This window comes from Quercus suber, unplaced genomic scaffold (genome assembly GCF_002906115.3).
Source record: "Quercus suber isolate HL8 unplaced genomic scaffold, Cork oak 2.0 scaffold_283, whole genome shotgun sequence".
NCBI classification, from domain to species: domain Eukaryota; kingdom Viridiplantae; phylum Streptophyta; class Magnoliopsida; order Fagales; family Fagaceae; genus Quercus; species Quercus suber.
Genome location: NW_027069739.1, coordinates 861,043 through 879,229, shown reverse-complemented (window position 1 = coordinate 879,229; position 18,187 = coordinate 861,043). Strand labels below are relative to the sequence as shown.

Genomic DNA, 18,187 nt, shown 5'->3' with positions numbered 1-18,187 from the left:
TAGCGCAATTAGGGTTCTATAAGCTGCGTGCATCGATGGAGATCTTCTTTATAAGGAATATGACTTGTCCATCACGTTTGGGACTCCTCAAGAGGATTTCTACAAGGAAAGACTTCGACTCCAAGTAAAAAAAGTCAACTTTCGACTACTATAAAAGCCCCAATACCCTCACAAATCGAGGTACGCATAATTAACCCATCTCTAGCTCTCTAAAGTTGAAAAGAGTTTTAACTTAACCTTCGGAGGGTATTTGGCCGGCACCACATCGGTGCTCTCTGCGTAGGTCTTTCCCCTTTTTTGTGTTGTGCAGGTTGCATTCTGGGCGTGTGAGTACGTGCGGCTCACTGGTGATTTTTTCGACATCATCAGTTGGCGCCGTCTGTGGGGAATTGCAGTTGAGATTCGTAAGCCATATTAACGTTTCCTAGACAAAAGGGTTGCATGGTACTCACTCGCTCGATGGCAACCACCAACGACGTTCAGGAAGAGGAACCACACACGACTGCCCTCGAGAGACAAGTTCAAACTCTCGTTGCTGCCGTAGAACGCCTCACCAAACAAAATCACGACTTGGAAGAACAGCTGCACCAGAAGAACGCAGCACCGAATGACCAGCAAGGAGATCAAGGGACTAGCGCGGAAAGAAAAAACCAGGAGAAACCTGAGGGCAGCCACGCCCCAAGCAGACTGGAGAGGCAAAATTTGAACATGCCATCCCTCACGGATGCAACTCCGCCACATATTGCTGCAGAGATGCAGGCGATGAAGGAGTAGATGGAGGTTATGATGAACGCGCTCAAAGGACGGGTGTCTAGTGACCTTGACGACTTGGTCAACCGCACCGACTCGCCTTTCACCGCGGCCGTTAACTCCTTCCCCCTACCCCATAAGTTCCGCATGCCGCATATAGACAGTTACGACGGGGTGAAGGATCCACTGGATCATCTAGAGACTTTCAAGACCCTAATGCATCTTCAAGGAGTAGCGAACGAGATCATGTGTAGGGCCTTCCCTACAACGCTGAAGGGCCTAGCGAGAATTTGGTTCAGCAGGCTGACGCCTAATTCCATCAGCACTTTCAAAGAGTTGAGCACCCAATTCATGTCGCACTTTATTGGAGGAAACCGATACAAGAAGTCCACAGCATGCTTGATGAGTATCAAGCAAAGAGAAGATGAAACACTCTGATCTTACATAGCCCGCTTTAATAAGGAAGCACTCTCAATCGACGAGGCCGACGATAAAATACTCGTAGCAGCATTTACGAATGGGCTGAGGAAAGGTAAGTTCTTATTTTCACTATATAAAAATGACCCGAAAACTATGCCGGACGTGCTTTACAGGGCCACCAAATATATTAGTGAAAATAAGAACTTACCTTTCCTCAGCCCATTCGTAAATGCTGCTACGAGTATTTTATCGTCGGCCTCGTCGATTGAGAGTGCTTCCTTATTAAAGCGGGCTATGTAAGATCAGAGTGTTTCATCTTCTCTTTGCTTGATACTCATCAAGCATGCTGTGGACTTCTTGTATCGGTTTCCTCCAATAAAGTGCGACATGAATTGGGTGCTCAACTCTTTGAAAGTGCTGATGGAATTAGGCGTCAGCCTGCTGAACCAAATTCTCGCTAGGCCCTTCAGCGTTGTAGGGAAGGCCCTACACATGATCTCGTTCGCTACTCCTTGAAGATGCATTAGGGTCTTGAAAGTCTCTAGATGATCCAGTGGATCCTTCACCCCGTCGTAACTGTCTATATGCGGCATGCGGAACTTATGGGGTAGGGGGAAGGAGTTAACGGCCGCGGTGAAAGGCGAGTCGGTGCGGTTGACCAAGTCGTCAAGGTCACTAGACACCCGTCCTTTGAGCGCGTTCATCATAACCTCCATCTACTCCTTCATCGCCTGCATCTCTGCAGCAATATGTGGCGGAGTTGCATCCGTGAGGGATGGCATGTTCAAATTTTGCCTCTCCAGTCTGCTTGGGGCGTGGCTGCCCTCAGGTTTCTCCTGGTTTTTTCTTTCCGCGCTAGTCCCTTGATCTCCTTGCTGGTCATTCGGTGCTGCGTTCTTCTGGTGCAGCTGTTCTTCCAAGTCGTGATTTTGTTTGGTGAGGCGTTCTACGGCAGCAACGAGAGTTTGAACTTGTCTCTCGAGGGCAGTCGTGTGTGGTTCCTCTTCCTGAACGTCGTTGGTGGTTGCCATCGAGCGAGTGAGTACCATGCAACCCTTTTGTCTAGGAAACGTTAATATGGCTTACGAATCTCAACTGCAATTCCCCACAGACGGCGCCAACTGATGATGTCGAAAAAATCACCAGTGAGCCGCACGTACTCACACGCCCAGAATGCAACCTGCACAACACAAAAAAGGGGAAAGACCTACGCAGAGAGCACCGATGTGGTGCCGGCCAAATACCCTCCGAAGGTTAAGTTAAAACTCTTTTCAACTTTAGAGAGCTAGAGATGGGTTAATTATGCGTACCTCGATTTGTGAGGGTATTGGGGCTTTTATAGTAGTCGAAAGTTGACTTTTTTTACTTGGAGTCGAAGTCTTTCCTTGTAGAAATCCTCTTGAGGAGTCCCAAACGTGATGGACAAGTCATATTCCTTATAAAGAAGATCTCCATCGATGCACGCAGCTTATAGAACCCTAATTGCGCTAAGACTCTAATTACCCCTAGAATTTAGGAGGTGTGCCGCAAGTATTCCCATATAGGAATTCTGTCTGACACGTGGCCAACAAATCCGTCCTCACCAAGTCTTGCACCTAATGGGCCCATCCATCAACATTGCTTGGATCCGTCAGCTTATTTTCTCCTCTTCAAATATGATGTTTATTGTATACTATTTATTGGGCTTGGACAGAAAGAAGCCCCAGAGATACCCAGGAAATGTTCCTTCTGTCATTTTATATGGTGGGTGTGTGAACTGTCAAGTGGGGGACTGGGAAAGGTGGTAAAAGTAATAAAAGAAAATAAGCTCATTCAAAACAGACCATCTAGTATCTACCACTAATAGGCCCTGCAGAATTTTGACCATGAATATTGAAAGCTCACTAGATATCTAGGTAATGTTCTTTTTGTCATTTTATGTGGTGGGAGTGTCAAGTGGGGGACTGGGAAAGGTAGCAAAAGTAGTTTGAGACTATTACTTGAGGTAAGATTCTCCCCCAAAAAAAAAAAATTTACTTGAGACTTTGAGAGTTGAGATGATATTGAAGATCGAGGTAGTCCTGTATGCTACATATAAAATGGAATAATAAAAATTATGGACCAACAATCCGTTGTAGTCTAGTTGGTTAGGATACTCGGCTCTCACCCGAGAGACCCGGGTTCAAGTCCCGGCAACGGAACTTTTTGATTTTATTTTGCCAAAAGTTGAGAAGCAATTGCTATTTGCATAAATAAATTCCATTTTTGATTTTATTTTCCCAAAAGTTGAGAAGCAATTAAGCAATTACTATTTGCATAAATAAATTCTATTCCAAGAAACAGTAATAACTGCCCTGAGTGAGATTGTGCAATATGAAAGCCGGCCAAAATACGGTACTTGCAGAACCACCAATGCTCCCTTTGACACTAACAGGCTCATCATCTTTGAGAATCCCTCCATTGTAAAGTGCCTTCTCTGGCTGCCCTTTACACTGCCAAGCAAGTAAAACCATACATGAATTAAACATTTATTTGTACATTACCACTACAACATTTTGGAAGAAATCAAACAATTTTAACAATGCCCATGTAAAAAAAAAAAAAATTGAACTTAATGATAATTGCCACTTTTTTTATGTTTACCTCAGTGTAAGCAGTGTAATCATACAAAGGCCCGTCTGCAGTATAGAAGAAAGAGGAGTAGTTGTAAGGAAAACCCCATTAAAAATGAAGTATTTAAACCAAAGAAAGAGAGGTAGTGCGAGAGAAAGAACCATATGAAGCAACCAAGGGAGGGCCTATGACAAGGAAGAAAGCCAAGAGGCTAAAGCTAAAAGTAAGAGAAGGACTATCCCTCAGGTTAGGAGAGATGTGGGGGTTCACAAGGGAACAGTGGTCAAGCCTGAGAAGCCTCGTGCCTTGATCACATGTTTTGCGAGAGAGGTTCTTGTGGACATACTTGAGTGACAACAGTAGAACTGTAACTCATACTTTTTGTGCATGACAACTGGCTAGTTTTGGAACTCATTTGCTAGCTTTGTTAATGGTTGCTAAGTTTTTCATTCTCTTTTGTCACAAGCTTGGATCTTAATGCCCAATTAGATTTCATTTTCTTTTCCCAATTAGAGTTCAAATCTATTTTAATTTTGTGTACTTCCAACCCATTTAAAATTAAATAAATTATCTCAAAATCTTAAAACTTATAAGCAATGAAAATACAAAATTTGATTAAAAAATTTTGGCTATAATAAATTTGGATGAATTGTTAAATTTCTCTCTAAATTTTATTTATTTGTCATTTTAGTTTTTAAAGTTTTATCATAGTTTTGAAATCTAAACCATTCCAAGGACTTTAGAAGGAAAATGTTCAATATTTTTAAGTCAGACCGAGGTTCTACTGTGATGACGTTATAATTAATTTAATAATTGTTTAAAATATAAAAAAAAAAAAATTTGAATGGTATAATAAATATATTAAATTAATACAAATAGAAAAAAAAAATGACTAAAATAGTCCAAATAAATATAAAGACCACCTTTCAAATGTATTTTTTGTATCACAACTTTCATTATAGTGTTTCAACAATCAACGCAATATATATTATCAATTGAAAAAAAATNAAAAAAAAAAAAAACCAGCTTGTATGTCTTTTAAAATACCTCAATAGTCAATACACTTTGCTTCATTTATAGATATATACTACATAAAAATGTGTCAAATATAGCCCACCAAACCTATTTTTTTCTTGGACGAAATGTTTTTACTAGTTTAATATTCTTTCTACTACTCTATCATATGAGCTTTACCTATTGCTTCATGTAATTAATTCATATACCTATTAATTTGATAATAATAGTTTTTTAAAAAAAGAACATTCTAAACCTAAATTATATATGGTGTAAATTATGTTAAAGAGAATATTCAACGAAAAAAGTGTGCCCCAACCTCTCTCCCATTGTATCAACTCGCATGTATTCTGTTCACACTGAAAATAATGAACAACTTATAATAATTATTATTTTTAATCTTTATGTTCATGCATGGGTGAGGATCGAATCAAAGTGCTTTGCACGCATTTTAGATATCATTATAACTAGGCTGCAATAACATTGACTTATATATTTTTGTTTTCTAGTTCTTTTATTAATATAAATTAAACTGGGTTAGTACCATTAAAAGAAACATTAATTGTCAATGGTCTTTAATTTTTATGACTAAGCAATAAATCTTCCCTTCTAAAAACAGCTGTTCGGGATTTACAACCTTTTAATGATGCAGCTTGGGCAAAACTTGATTTAGAGAAGTGTTACGTTTACAACATTTTTATAACATGTTCACAACAAATCATAAGTAATTAGTTGTTACTGGTTCAAATTTGAACCTAACACTAAGATTACTTTTTGCCCTAACAATAACAACCAGTAACAATCTGCAACTTATGATTTGTTGTGAAAAATATTGTAAAAATGTTGTGGACATTTTTTTTTTTTTTTTTTTGGGTTAATATAAATTTATTTAGTCAAAGTTGTTAAAAGGTAAATTTTGAACATTTACCATATTATGAGTCATAAGACAAGCTTTTTTTGAATAAAGTCATAAGACAAGCTTGCGTTGCGTACAAATGTTTCGGCTAATTAAAGTGCAAGTTTGGATTAGCCTACATATATATGTAGAATATTCTCAGCTTTGAATTTGCTTATGTTTGACCAATTTCAAAATAACAAAATGACTGAGGTACCAATTCGATCAGACTCGTGCATTGATTATCCTTTTTTTTTTTTTTTTTTCCTGGGGATTAAGTGTGAACTTAGAGGTTGAAGAATTAAAAGTTAAAAGTCATGGTTTGCAGTTCACACATATAATTTTACTATTTTAGACTAATTTTGTTCAACTAAACCATATAGATTTGACTTACCATAACCAAGTATCAAAAGGAAAGTATTAAAAAATATATATATTTGAAGGAAACACAATAATTGTTAAATGATTAAACTGGAACAAAGTCATCTCACCAAAAGAAATGGAGGGCTAGAGGGCTAGCTTGGGCTACACTCGGCTTAAGCAAGAAATGAATAAGCTCATATATCATCAAGGCTAATAAACCAGCGAGCTAGATGCCTTATAAGTTCATAACATCAAGGCTAAGTATTTGACCCAACAGAGATTAAGCCTTGTTGCAGATCTAGTGATGCTTCTTTTAGATTTTGGGCTGCTTTTAAAGCAGGAAATTCATTATGGTAATTTGGTCTCTTTTTTAGAAGATAATTGAGTTGTCTCATTAGCGTTGGACTTGGAGATATAATAGCCCAACAGAGCAGGTACAAGCTCAATCCAACTTTGTATGCAAGCTGAGTCTTCTACTTGTATTATAAGTCTATTAATCATAGTTAGTATATGGTTAGTTTAGGGTTTAAATTTTTATATATACCAATATTGGTTCCATTGTAACACAATATTTATACTTCACTCTTATAATAAGATATAGTCCTTAAGGTAGATTTCAGTTAGTTTAATCGGTAAAGTTTTTGATAGTTGAATAAAAGATTTGGGGTTCAATCTCCGTCTACACTAAAAATCAATTAATGTCTTAATTTAATGATAAAGATCTATCATTATGAGCGAACGCCATAAGTTGAAACTCTCTCTAATATATATATATATATATATATAAAATCCTTAAGGGTTTTCTTCGTAGTTGTAGTCTATCAGGCTGAATCACATAACCCTTGTATTCTTATGTTACTTTCTATTTTTTGTTTCCGCTTCTACATATATTTTAGCATATTTATTATGGTATTAGAGTTAATATATAACAACTAGCAGTAGCAAATTTGTCGAGGGATATGTGCATACGACATGTTAGATAAAGGATAAAATTTACTATTTTTTTATCAGTTTAAACTTTTGGGACAATCAATAATTTATTGAGATGTAAGTAATTTTCAACTTTAAGTGAGGCAACTTTTTATAGTTGATCAAAGATGGAATCGTGGACATAGAGCTCTCTCTATGGTCTTTATAGATAGTTGAGATAGAAAATAGGAATCGCAATAGGGAATCTAGCCAATATAGAGGTTATACGTGTTGAGGTTCATTAATGGGCAATCTGAAGAAGAGTAGCCTAATCGCTAGACCGGAGACCAACTGGTAGAATTGGTTGGGAAAATTTCGACGAGCAAGTTAGTAATAAAGAACATAGAGCCAACTTAAAGAAAAGTAATAGAGATATGAGAACAAATGGCGCATACATTTCTTACTATTTTTAAGGAGTATTCATGGGATTATGTTAGTGGAGTTGGACTGTTGGTGAAAATTTCCCCATGAACCGAAGATAACATCCTGACAACATGACTTCCTCAGAGCTCAGAGGTCGACTTAGGGACATTATCCGAAGGTACATGTTCCCTCACATTCAATGCAAATGATGGTTGATGGGATGTAATAAATGTAAATATAAAAGGGTGATGACCTTTTACAGGCTTGGTCGGCCCTACCCCTTGGCAGGTTAAGTAATTGCGTTTAGAGCATTTATACCAATGTATGTAAAATCATGTAAAATAGAAAAAGAAGCTGTTTTTACACATTTTGGCTCAAAATTACACTCTATCAGTCCCTCTAAAAATGTCTAAAATCGTGTATATCTATACACGAGCTACAGTAACCGTGTAAATTTACACGATTACTGTAGCTCGTGTATAGATTAATTTATTAAATTTTTTCGCTCTTTTTTTTCTCTCTCTTCTCTGGGCTCAACAACCTCACCACTTCTCATCTTCTTCTTTTTCCTCAAATACACACAAACACTCTCACACACAAACACATCCACACACAGCTCCGATCAACACAGATTCACTTGCTCAAAAAAAAAAAAAAAAAAACACGAGATACACAAACACACCCACACAGAAGCAAACCCACACAGACAAACAACAAAGATACTGATTGGAGCTTGACTGGAACGATCGGAGCTCGTTGATGGAGCGGCGCGTAGATCGGAGATGTGGCGTTGGTGGATCGGAGCGGAGATCGGAGTGGAGCGTAGATCGGAGCGGAGATCGGAGAACTGGCGTTTGGTGGATCGGAGCGGAGATCGGAGCGGACCGTGAATCGGAGCGGATATCGGAGATATGGGGTTTGCTGGATCGGAGCGGAGCGGAGTGGAGATATGGCGTTTGGTGGATCGGAGCGGATCAGATCGGATCGGAGCGAAGCAGAGTGGAGCGGAGCAGATCGGAGCGGAGCGGATCGAAGCGAAGCTGAGCGGAGCGGAGCGGTGCGGCGAGGAGATATGGCGTTTTGTGATTCGGGAGGAAGGCCAGAGAGATGGAGAGAGGGAGAGAGAGAGACAGTGAGAGAGTGAGAAATCAGAAAATGGGTTTGGAGAGAGAGAGGGAGCGTATTTAAGTGAGTGGTTGGTGAGAAATAATAAAAAAATAGAGTATAATGTATATTTTATTGGAATAACTTGTAAAATAAATGAATTGATGTAGATGTTTTGTAAGAGTGGATGTGTAAAATAGAAAAAGTAAGTTTTTAGTGTAAAAATAGATGTGTAAAATACACATGCTGATGCGAATGCTCTAAGGCCTCTAAATATTAACTAATAAAATTATCCATTTACTTAGAAATTTTCATTAAGCCTCTCTCTCTCTCTCTCTCTCTCAAGTCTCAACAACTCCGAGCCAAATTAAAATCAAAAGAATAAATAAATCAATCAATCACAAACCTTAATTATTTTGTGCTCATTCTAGAAACTTTGCCCTCATGTTTTTTTTTGAAGCTCTTTTCCATTTGATTTTGTCCATATAACCCGTATAATGAGTTTGTATTTATATTTTATGTGTGTAAAAAGAAGCCATGTAGGTTTTTTTTTTTTGTCTATGTTACTATGTAAAGGCTGTATGGACCGCTTTACATGGATGTGACAATTTAATAGATGTAACAATCGCATACTACAGTGAAGTTACTAAATGACAAAAACTTTTGATTCCTTCAATTATTTGTTTTTTTTTTTCTTTTCAAATATATATATTTTCTTTATATATATATAACACATTCTCTTAAAATTTAGAGTAATTTTGATTTTGCACTTTAAAGTTTCAAAATTTATATGTTATATATCATTTGAATTTAAAACTTTATGTTTATGTGTTGGGATGAAGTGTTCGTTAAATGTCACTTCAACTCAAAATGATGTAGTTTTACTATAATTTCCATTAATCTTTTGTAAATCTCACTAGCCTATAAATAAGCCTATTTGTACTATTTCTTAAAAACAAAAGAAATACACTACAATAGATATATCAAGTGAATTATATATAATACAAAGGTATGCATTTGGGAATGTTTGGGACAAAGAAAGATAATTTTATTTGGTAGAGTTTTGGGATAAATTATTATTATAAAATTAGTTCAAGTCATAATATGATTTAGTTGGGTATTGTATTTTGGAGGGTACAGGTGAAATGAGGATCTAATGTATCAGTTTGTAGGCTTTGCCAATGATATAATGCTTATCTCTGTAGGGTTCAGTTTCTTTACGTAAACCCAAAGACAATTAATTTGTAGAGTATGGGTCAAAGAACTAGAATTAGTAAGGGATTAATAACAATGGATCATAACCCTTTCCACTGTGCATTGATCAGTTTGTACACATTGATAGTTTTAAACACTCTATTGTTTTTCTTCTCTCCCTTTTCTCTCCTTCTTCTTCCGGGGGCTCATTGACAGGTGCTCCCCTCTATTATATAGTCACTCTTACCCTCATCTCCATCGTCCACGTGCTCCCCATCCATGAACTTGCTCAAGTACCTGTCACGTCAGGCAACTTCTTTTCATCTCTGTGTGAGTGGCGGTAGGTTAGGATGCACTGTTCAGAGGTCTTCTCCACATAAATGCGGACAGAAAAGCTGTTGCAATGCATTGAATACGGTGGCAGCAGCCTTTCCCTCAGATATTTCCCCATCCTTATCGTTCATGAATATGCTTTGAGCTTATCTTGATCAGGTGGAGTCCTCGGACAGTCATTCAGGCTTTTCCCCTACTCAATTAGTCTCCGATATCATATCAGAGCAAAACATCTTCCTCGGACAGGAGATGTCCTCCTCGGACTGGAGATATCCTCCTCGGACAGCGATGATCCTTCACCAAGAGGATTCCACTCCACTCTGGGCCTTGTCTTCTCCGCATCCATCTTTTCGGATGTGAAACAGTCCTCTCGTGGGCATTCGGCCCATTAACTTGGGCCTGACCCCCTTTTCCCCCACAATCTCCTTTCTACCAAAAAAAAAAAAAAATGCTTATCTCCTTAAAAATAGAACATGTGAACATGTTCTATTTTTAATTAATTATACAAAAGAAGAAAAATAAATCATGCATACATGTTATACATGAAACAAGATAAAAAGTTAATAGAAAACCCAAAAGCCCTCCTTGCATCTATAACTCATTAATTATTTCATTATTTTGGGTTATTTTCTGAAGGCCTTATGACAAAAATTGTGTTCCAAAAAAATTGGTTCTCTTAAACATACAATTATGTCAAAAGGTTAAAAAAAGTTGTGTAAGAGCTATAAAATTTGCCTGTTCCACAATAAATATTTTCACTTTCATATTATGTTAATTTAATCTTTGAATTTAGTCATTTAAGTGGAATTTTGGCTATTACTCAGCCCAGAAAAGGAAAAAAAAGAAAAAAAACATTTGGCAAGAATTTTATAAATGACGGGTGCTCTCTGCTAGTGCTAGTCATTCCGCTTGTCCAATTGCAGTATCCAGTAGCCCATTGGGCTCGTTGTTACTTGTCCATATGGGTCTACCCAATGTCTGTAGGCCCTTTATTTGACCCCCCCACCCTCCCCCACAAAAAAAAAAAAAAAAAAAAAAAATTCAGAAACAAAATATTGAATTAGGGTAGCATGTGACCTTTTTTTTTTCTTCCTTAAATTATTTAATAAGTTTTGGGTGAGTGAATTTGAACAGTTAATCTTGTATGTTTCTGTTGGAAATATTGTAATGCATTAATTGAGTTACAAAACTGGTGGCACATGTTGCATATTAGTAAAACTGTATTGATGTCTTTAATGCTGGTATGATAAAAAAAAAGTAAAAAACTAGAAAAAAGTGAAAGACTTGAGAAGATGTTAGTTTGTAATTATTTAATGTATGATTAAAGATGGAAAATAAGTATAAACTGATCTCTAATTAAGAAATTGATAGAAAGAATTTAATAAAAAATATTTATATATGATATATATTTAACTAATAAGTCTCGATAAATAAAAATTCAAATCAGATAAATTTCTAGAAAAATAAAATGATTACTGTGGGGAAACGAATTCGCCCTCAATAATGTTTGCTAGAATCATCACCCACTTAATCAATTGGAAAAAAAATGGCAAATATTATATATATATATGAAGATATTTGTTATTATTATTTCTCTCTAATAAACATGTTTTTTTGAAGACTTACTAGAATAAAAACAGAATATAGTAATAAAACATATCATTTTTCAGAAAAATTTTCAAGAATAATTATAAAAAAAATAGTCTTTAAAAGAAGTCATTTCCTGGGAAAAAAAAAAATCAAAAGATTGAAATACAAAATAATGTTAGGTTTCTTTTTCAAAATAAATGGTTGTCAAGAATAACTTGTACTACTTTGTTTTTATAAGTTAAAATGCCAAACGGATTTGCTCAAATTAGTGAAATTACCATAGAAAAGGTGATGAGGTCTATTTTTGTTTATTTTTTTGGTGGACCCACCAGAAAGAAACTCACAAAAGAAGGAAAGAAAGAAAAAAAAGAAAGAAAAGACAACATGATAAGTAGTAACCTTTGGCATTCGCCAATGACATTATGGCTTATTGCCTAATGTTTTTTAGAGACCTTGGTATTTATAGGTGGGATTAATTTCAAAAGCAACCCTTGGTATTAAGGAAAATAAAAAAAAGTCTTACTCTTAGTCCTTAAGACAAAAAATTGGGCTTTAGATTAATGTGAAACCCCTTGTTACAAATATATATCCTATAGTTTGGGTCTGTTTGAGATCCGCTTATTTTGTTGAAACTAAATTTTTTTTGCTGAAATAATAATAAATAAATGTAAAAATTAGTTGAAATAATATAATAGAATTCATAAATAGTATTAAAAGTACAGTGAAACTCATAAATAGTAGTAAAAATAAATTAAATAGTAAAATAAACTAATTTTTTAATTAATTTAAAGCCAAACACACATTTCAAATAAGCCAGAGCTTCTGTTCTGGGGGCAGACTTGAGAAAGTACGAGTAGTGGCAAGTCTTTTTAAACAATTAGAAGGGCACAGCAAACAGCACATCCATGTTTAAATTTAAAGTTTTAAACTTTAAAAGCCAAAGCTAAAAGCTGTTCAATATACAATACTTCTCTCTCAAGTCTCAACACAAGTAAGCAACAAATATCATCTCCCCCACCTCTAAAAAGTCATACACTTCTTGTCTATAGTCTATAGACTCTATACTATACACATGATGATAACAAAAATAATAATAATATCAGGCTTTGTGTCTGTGTGCCCCTAATGGCTTCCACTCCTAACTATATATATGCTTTTTAATTTTGCCCTTTACTCTTCTAGACACAAGTTCTTCACTTTTTGACTGTGACACCCTTCTATATTCTTTTCATTTGGCCCCTTAATACTTTTTTGGCCTAAAAAAAGCAAAAAAGAAAAAACCAATTGGCATATTTACAACCCCGTTAATCCCCAAACCAAAATTACCAAATCAATTTTCACAATAGGCCATTAATAGAACAAATGGGTCTCTGCTCTTTCTTTCTTTCTCTCTACATATGACTAAATGCACAGATCTGTGGCGTTAAATCCTCATTGTTTTAAGATAAAACCAGGTTTTTTGAAGTGCGTTTCCTTTATTTCCTCACCCCATTTTAGGAAAATTAAGGCTTTTGCATTTGTTTACTGCTGATATGGTTCTGGTGTGTTTTTCTTGTTCCAATCAGAAAGAACAACTGGGTCTCTGCAAGGAAGTTTCTTACTTTTTGTTAATGGATGGGTCTGCGGATCTATGGATTTGAAAAAACCTCATTTTTTAAAGCTTAAAACTTGTTTTGGTGAAGTGGGTTTTTATAAATTTTTGTGAATATTAATTGGCATTGGAGAGAGAGAAAAATCAAGGTTTTTTTTTCCAAAGTTGCAGCAAGGCGTGTGTTGCTTTGTTGAAGGAGAGAAATGATTCAGTTGTTGTTCTTGGTTTTGTTTGCTGAGGGTGTTTTGGCATTTCTTCTATTGGTCAAGATTGGGCCTTTGAGAGAGCTTGTGATAAAGAGTTTGGATCAGCTGAAGACTGGGAAAGGTCCTGCCACTGTGAAAACTATAGCTGGTACCATGTCTGTGATTCTACTATCAAGCCTTATGAGCATTGTTAAGATCCAGAACAAGGGTGCAAAGCTTGGAACCATGTCACCCATGGATCAGGTTCTATGGAGGACCAGTACTGTTCACGCAATATTTAATATTAAAAATGGGTCCCACAACACTATTTACACATTTAAAAATTATTTTGCTACAGTGTTTTCAGCAACAATCAGTTTTCAGCAACTTTCAGCAACAATAAGTGCTATCCAAACGGACCCTTACTCTTCTAGACACAAGTTCTTCACTTTTTGACTGTGACACCCTTCCATATTCTTTTCATTTGGCCGCTTAATACTTTTTTGGCCTAAAAAAAGCAAAAAAGAAAAAACCAATTGGCATATTTACAACCCCGTTAATCCCCAAACCAAAATTACCAAATCAATTTTCACAATAGGCCATTAATAGAACAAATGGGTCTCTGCTCTTTCTTTCTACATATGACTAAATGCACAGATCTGTGGCGTTAAATCCTCATTGTTTTAAGATAAAACCAGGTTTTTTGAAGTGGGTTTCCTTTATTTCCTCACCCCATTTTAGGAAAATTAAGGCTTTTGCTTTTGTTTACTGCTGATATGGTTCTGGTGTGTTTTTCTTGTTCCAATCAGAAAGAACAACTGGGTCTCTGCAAGGAAGTTTCTTACTTTTTGTTAATGGATGGGTCTGCGGATCTATGGATTTGAAAAAACCTCATTTTTTAAAGCTTAAAACTTGTTTTGGTGAAGTGGGTTTTTATAAATTTTTGTGAATATTAATTGGCATTGGAGAGAGAGAAAAATCAAGGTTTTTTTTTCCAAAGTTGCAGCAAGGCGTGTGTTGCTTTGTTGAAGGAGAGAAATGATTCAGTTGTTGTTCTTGGTTTTGTTTGCTGAGGGTGTTTTGGCATTTCTTCTATTGGTCAAGATTGGGCCTTTGAGAGAGCTTGTGATAAAGAGTTTGGATCAGCTGAAGACTGGGAAAGGTCCTGCCACTGTGAAAACTATAGCTGGTACCATGTCTGTGATTCTACTATCAAGCCTTATGAGCATTGTTAAGATCCAGAACAAGGGTGCAAAGCTTGGAACCATGTCACCCATGGATCAGGTTCTATGGAGGACCCATTTGCTTGAGGCTTCACTCATGGGTATGTCTTCTGTTTTTTCCTTCTGTGATTTCTTGTTTGTTTATTTCACTGTTTAGAATTTTAATTTTTCTTTGCTTTTAATGCTGCACAGCAATATGGTTTTAGATGGAAAAAATTGAGGTTTCTAATTAATAGCTTTGATAGCATGACAAAAAGTTATTAATTATGTGGGGTAAGTATGAGTAAAATCAGGCATTTCAATTTCAATTTATTTTCATATTATGCGTTTCAATCGTCTTAAAAGAATTATGTGGAGAAAGTATGATTAAAATGTGAGGACTATTTTGAGATTGTGGTTGAAATATGATAAGAGTGTAGCTCTGTGCCAATGACCCTTAGGTCAGTGGCCACCTCCTGGTCTCCCCAACTTAATGTAGCAAAAAAAAAAAGTGTAGCTCTGTGACCAAATTGACGTGAGCCGGGATGTTGAGAAATGGCATGAAATTTTACAATTATATGTGGCCCCAAAAGGAATAGAGTCAGTAGACTGGAAAACAGTAGGAGTTCTCTTGTATAATTTAATTGCAAGGGAAAGAATAATTATGCTTGAAAGAAAAGTAACTAGAACAAATAGGCACTAAACGTAAAGACTATGCTCAGAAGATGAAGCTGGATAAGTTAAAATCCCCAGCTTGTACTTAAGGTCTTGGTTCTTCACTTAGCCAGAAATATCCCTGTTGGTTGTCAAAAAGATTTATGGCATATAGCGGTTAAGAATTGCTGCTGGATCCCTATTTTTGTATTGACGGTAAGTTATGATCTGTTGATTGCTAGAGAAAGAAACTTTGTCCAGAAGTAGAGTAGGCAAGAGAAATTTTTTTTTTTTTCTGATAGGTAATGAGAAATTTTATTTAGAAAAAAGAGCCAACCCAAGTACATTGGGGATGTACTGTGGGGGAAAAAATCAAGAACCAAAATTACAATGATCAAGTAACAAAAAGGGAAAAACAAGAAAAATGCGACAGAGCCACACTCCATACAAGGAGAGTATGTAAGAAAAAGGATTTAATCTCTAGCAAGGACCGTTTGCATCCCTCAAAGCATCTAGCTTTTCTTTCACTCCAAATACACCACATCAAGCAATGTGGCACAAGTCTCCAAAAATCTATATTGCAATGTCCCCTGAATTTACCTTGCCAAGACTCAAACAACTCAATTACCTTATGTGGCATAACCCAATGAAGTCCAAACAAACAAAACATTTCGAAGACCACAGCTCAAAAGCTATGGGGCAATGAAGTAGAGGATGATCCATCGACTCTCTACACCTCTTACACATGTAACACCAATCAAGAACAATAAAGAATCTTACCCAAAGAAGCTGACCATGAAAAGAAAGCCACCATTGGAGGAACCTTCGATTGCCACACCAATCTCCAAGGGAAAGAAAGAGTAGGAGGGTAGAAAGAAAGATGAAAACCTCTAACCTCAAAACCTCTACTCCTTGCTGGCTTGCAACAAACCTTATCAGGGCCAACCCTTCGCACTTTCCAAGAGTAAACAATGTCCATAAACTGGTCAAAAGATTCTTCCTCCCAATTCTGCGTTGAACGACGAAAATAAAAATTCCAATGAATCATCCCACCAGACTAACACATAACCTTTGCCACTGAAGAGTCCCTTGCCCTACTAAGACAGTAAAGATCTGGAAAAGTGTCTTTGAGAGTACAATCCCCACACCAGACATGCTTCCGAAACTTCACTCTAGTACCATCACCCACATCATACCGTAGGAGTTTAGAGAAGTTCAACCAGCCACTTCTAACCACTTCTAATAAATCTCCAGAGGCTAACACCATATGCACTTGTCTCCTTTTTCATGCACCAACCACCCCAAACATTCCCATATTTCACCAAAGCTAAAGCTGAAAAAATTGAGGCTAACACCATATGCACTTGTACTTAAGGTCTTGGTTCTTCACTTAGCCAGAAATATCCCTGTTGATCGTCAAAAAGATTTAAGGAATAAAGCAGTTGAGAATTGCTGCGAGATCCGCATTTTTGTATTGATGGTATAGTAATGATCTGTTGATTGCTGGAGAAAGAAATTTTGTCCAGAAATAGAGTAGGCAAGAGAGTAAAGAATCAGAAAAGCAAAAAAATAAAAAAAGAGAAAAAGGAAAACAAAAAAGAAAAAAAAAATCTTGGGAATTAAGAAACTGTATTTTTATCTGATGAAATAGCACAAGATGTTGATTCCATTCTTAGGCCGTGAGTCTGTATGCTGGTTAGTCATTTGCTGGAATCAATGAAATACTTCACCTTGTGGTTGTTGCCAGACCCCAACTTCTCTTGTCCATAGACAGTCCTGTCTTAGAATGGAGTACATCAGGCCAGTTTTCATCCAAAAGAGCCCATGTACTATCCTCTCTTGATAACGTTCTATTGGTGTTTCTAATTCTTTTGTTTATATGTTATTCCTTAGGGCTTAATGTGGAGCAGTTGGAGAGAGGAATGTATGCACTTTTGAGGGAAACGAATTATTGATAGTGCAGCTGAAGTAACTAATTTTGAAATCCCTATATGAGTGGCCAATGAGCTCTTGCTTGATTTTCACCTCTTCCCCTTGCAAGTCTAGGTGTAGGGTTAGATCGTGGGTTCAAGACCCATTGGGTCCGTGTGCAACTTACCAATAATAATAATAAAAAGAAATCCCTATATGAGTGGACATTGACTACAAGTCCTTTCTCTTCCCTGAACTTTATTGAATTCCTATCTCATTTGAATTTTAGATGATAGTTTACTTATATTTATTTCTTTTTGGCTCTTCTGTTCTATACTTCCAATGTACATAATGGTACCCCTTTCTGCACTTTTTAAATGAAATTTAGTTACTTATAAAAAAGGCACAAAATTCTTTTCATGTTTGAAATATAACCAATTTTTTTCATCTCTAAAACTTAAAAAGTTCTATTTATGTCCTTGAAAATTTAAAATGCCCTTGATTTTGTCATTTTGTCCACTTTTGTTAAGGTTTTTGTTAGCGTGGCCAACAGAATACATGTTTTAGTGATGAAAATAGAAAATGAACTAAATTTCAGAAACAAAATGAATATAATTTAGGTTTTATTTTTGACCCTGAAATATCATCAAGGTTCTAATTTTATCCCTTCTGTCAAACATGTTGGCAAAAAACTTAATGATAGTGGACGGAAGGATGAAATGCAGAACATTTTAAACTTTAAGGATGATAGCATGGGCTATATTCCAAGGATGAGACAGATATTTTAACTGGAAAAGAAAAAGAACCAGGTCTAGTACTAATGCTTTGTTCCTAAACTATTATAAGATTAGTAAAGCTTCTAATTTCTAACCAAAACAATTAAAGCATAACAATTTTGTTTTTTCTTTTTAATTGCGACAACGCTGGGTTTGAAATTGGTCTCAAGTACCTAGGGTAGTATTGTTGAAGATTTGAAGCTATATATATGGGTTTTGCTTCTAGGGATTTTCTGGCATTGGTCAAAAGCTACAAGGGGTCAATGACATGGGAAGTGTGT

General features: G+C 36.2%; 1 protein-coding gene, 1 long non-coding RNA gene and 1 other non-coding gene across 3 annotated transcripts; 2 read left to right on the top strand and 1 right to left on the bottom strand.

The window, feature by feature from the left end:
- The first annotated feature begins 3,277 nt into the window (after positions 1–3,277).
- Positions 3,278–3,350, top strand: TRNAE-CUC (transfer RNA glutamic acid (anticodon CUC)). Its single transcript has one exon. It is a non-coding gene; the product is annotated as a tRNA-Glu (tRNA).
- A 96-nt stretch (positions 3,351–3,446) lies between these two features.
- LOC112033745 (uncharacterized) lies at positions 3,447–4,049 on the bottom strand. Its single transcript, XR_010632391.1, has 2 exons — positions 3,793–4,049; positions 3,447–3,641 (listed from the first exon to the last, which is right to left on the bottom strand). It is a non-coding gene; the product is annotated as an uncharacterized LOC112033745 (long non-coding RNA).
- Positions 4,050–13,796: 9,747 nt separating this feature from the next.
- LOC136071074 (uncharacterized) lies at positions 13,797–17,217 on the top strand. Its single transcript, XM_065781932.1, has 2 exons — positions 13,797–14,687; positions 17,113–17,217. The coding sequence occupies exons 1-2, from the start codon at positions 14,402–14,404 to the stop codon at positions 17,172–17,174; spliced, it is 348 nt and encodes a 115-aa protein (XP_065638004.1). The 5' UTR covers positions 13,797–14,401; the 3' UTR covers positions 17,175–17,217.
- The last annotated feature ends 970 nt before the right edge of the window (positions 17,218–18,187 follow it).

Excerpts from the sequence above, each read along its gene's own strand:
- LOC136071074 (XM_065781932.1), top strand. The coding sequence starts at position 14,402 with ATGATTCAGTTGTTGTTCTTGGTTTTGTTTGCTGAGGGTGTTTTGGCA. Across the intron at positions 14,688-17,112 it reads GCTTGAGGCTTCACTCATGG|GGCTTAATGTGGAGCAGTTG; the intron begins GTATGTCTTCTG and ends GTTATTCCTTAG.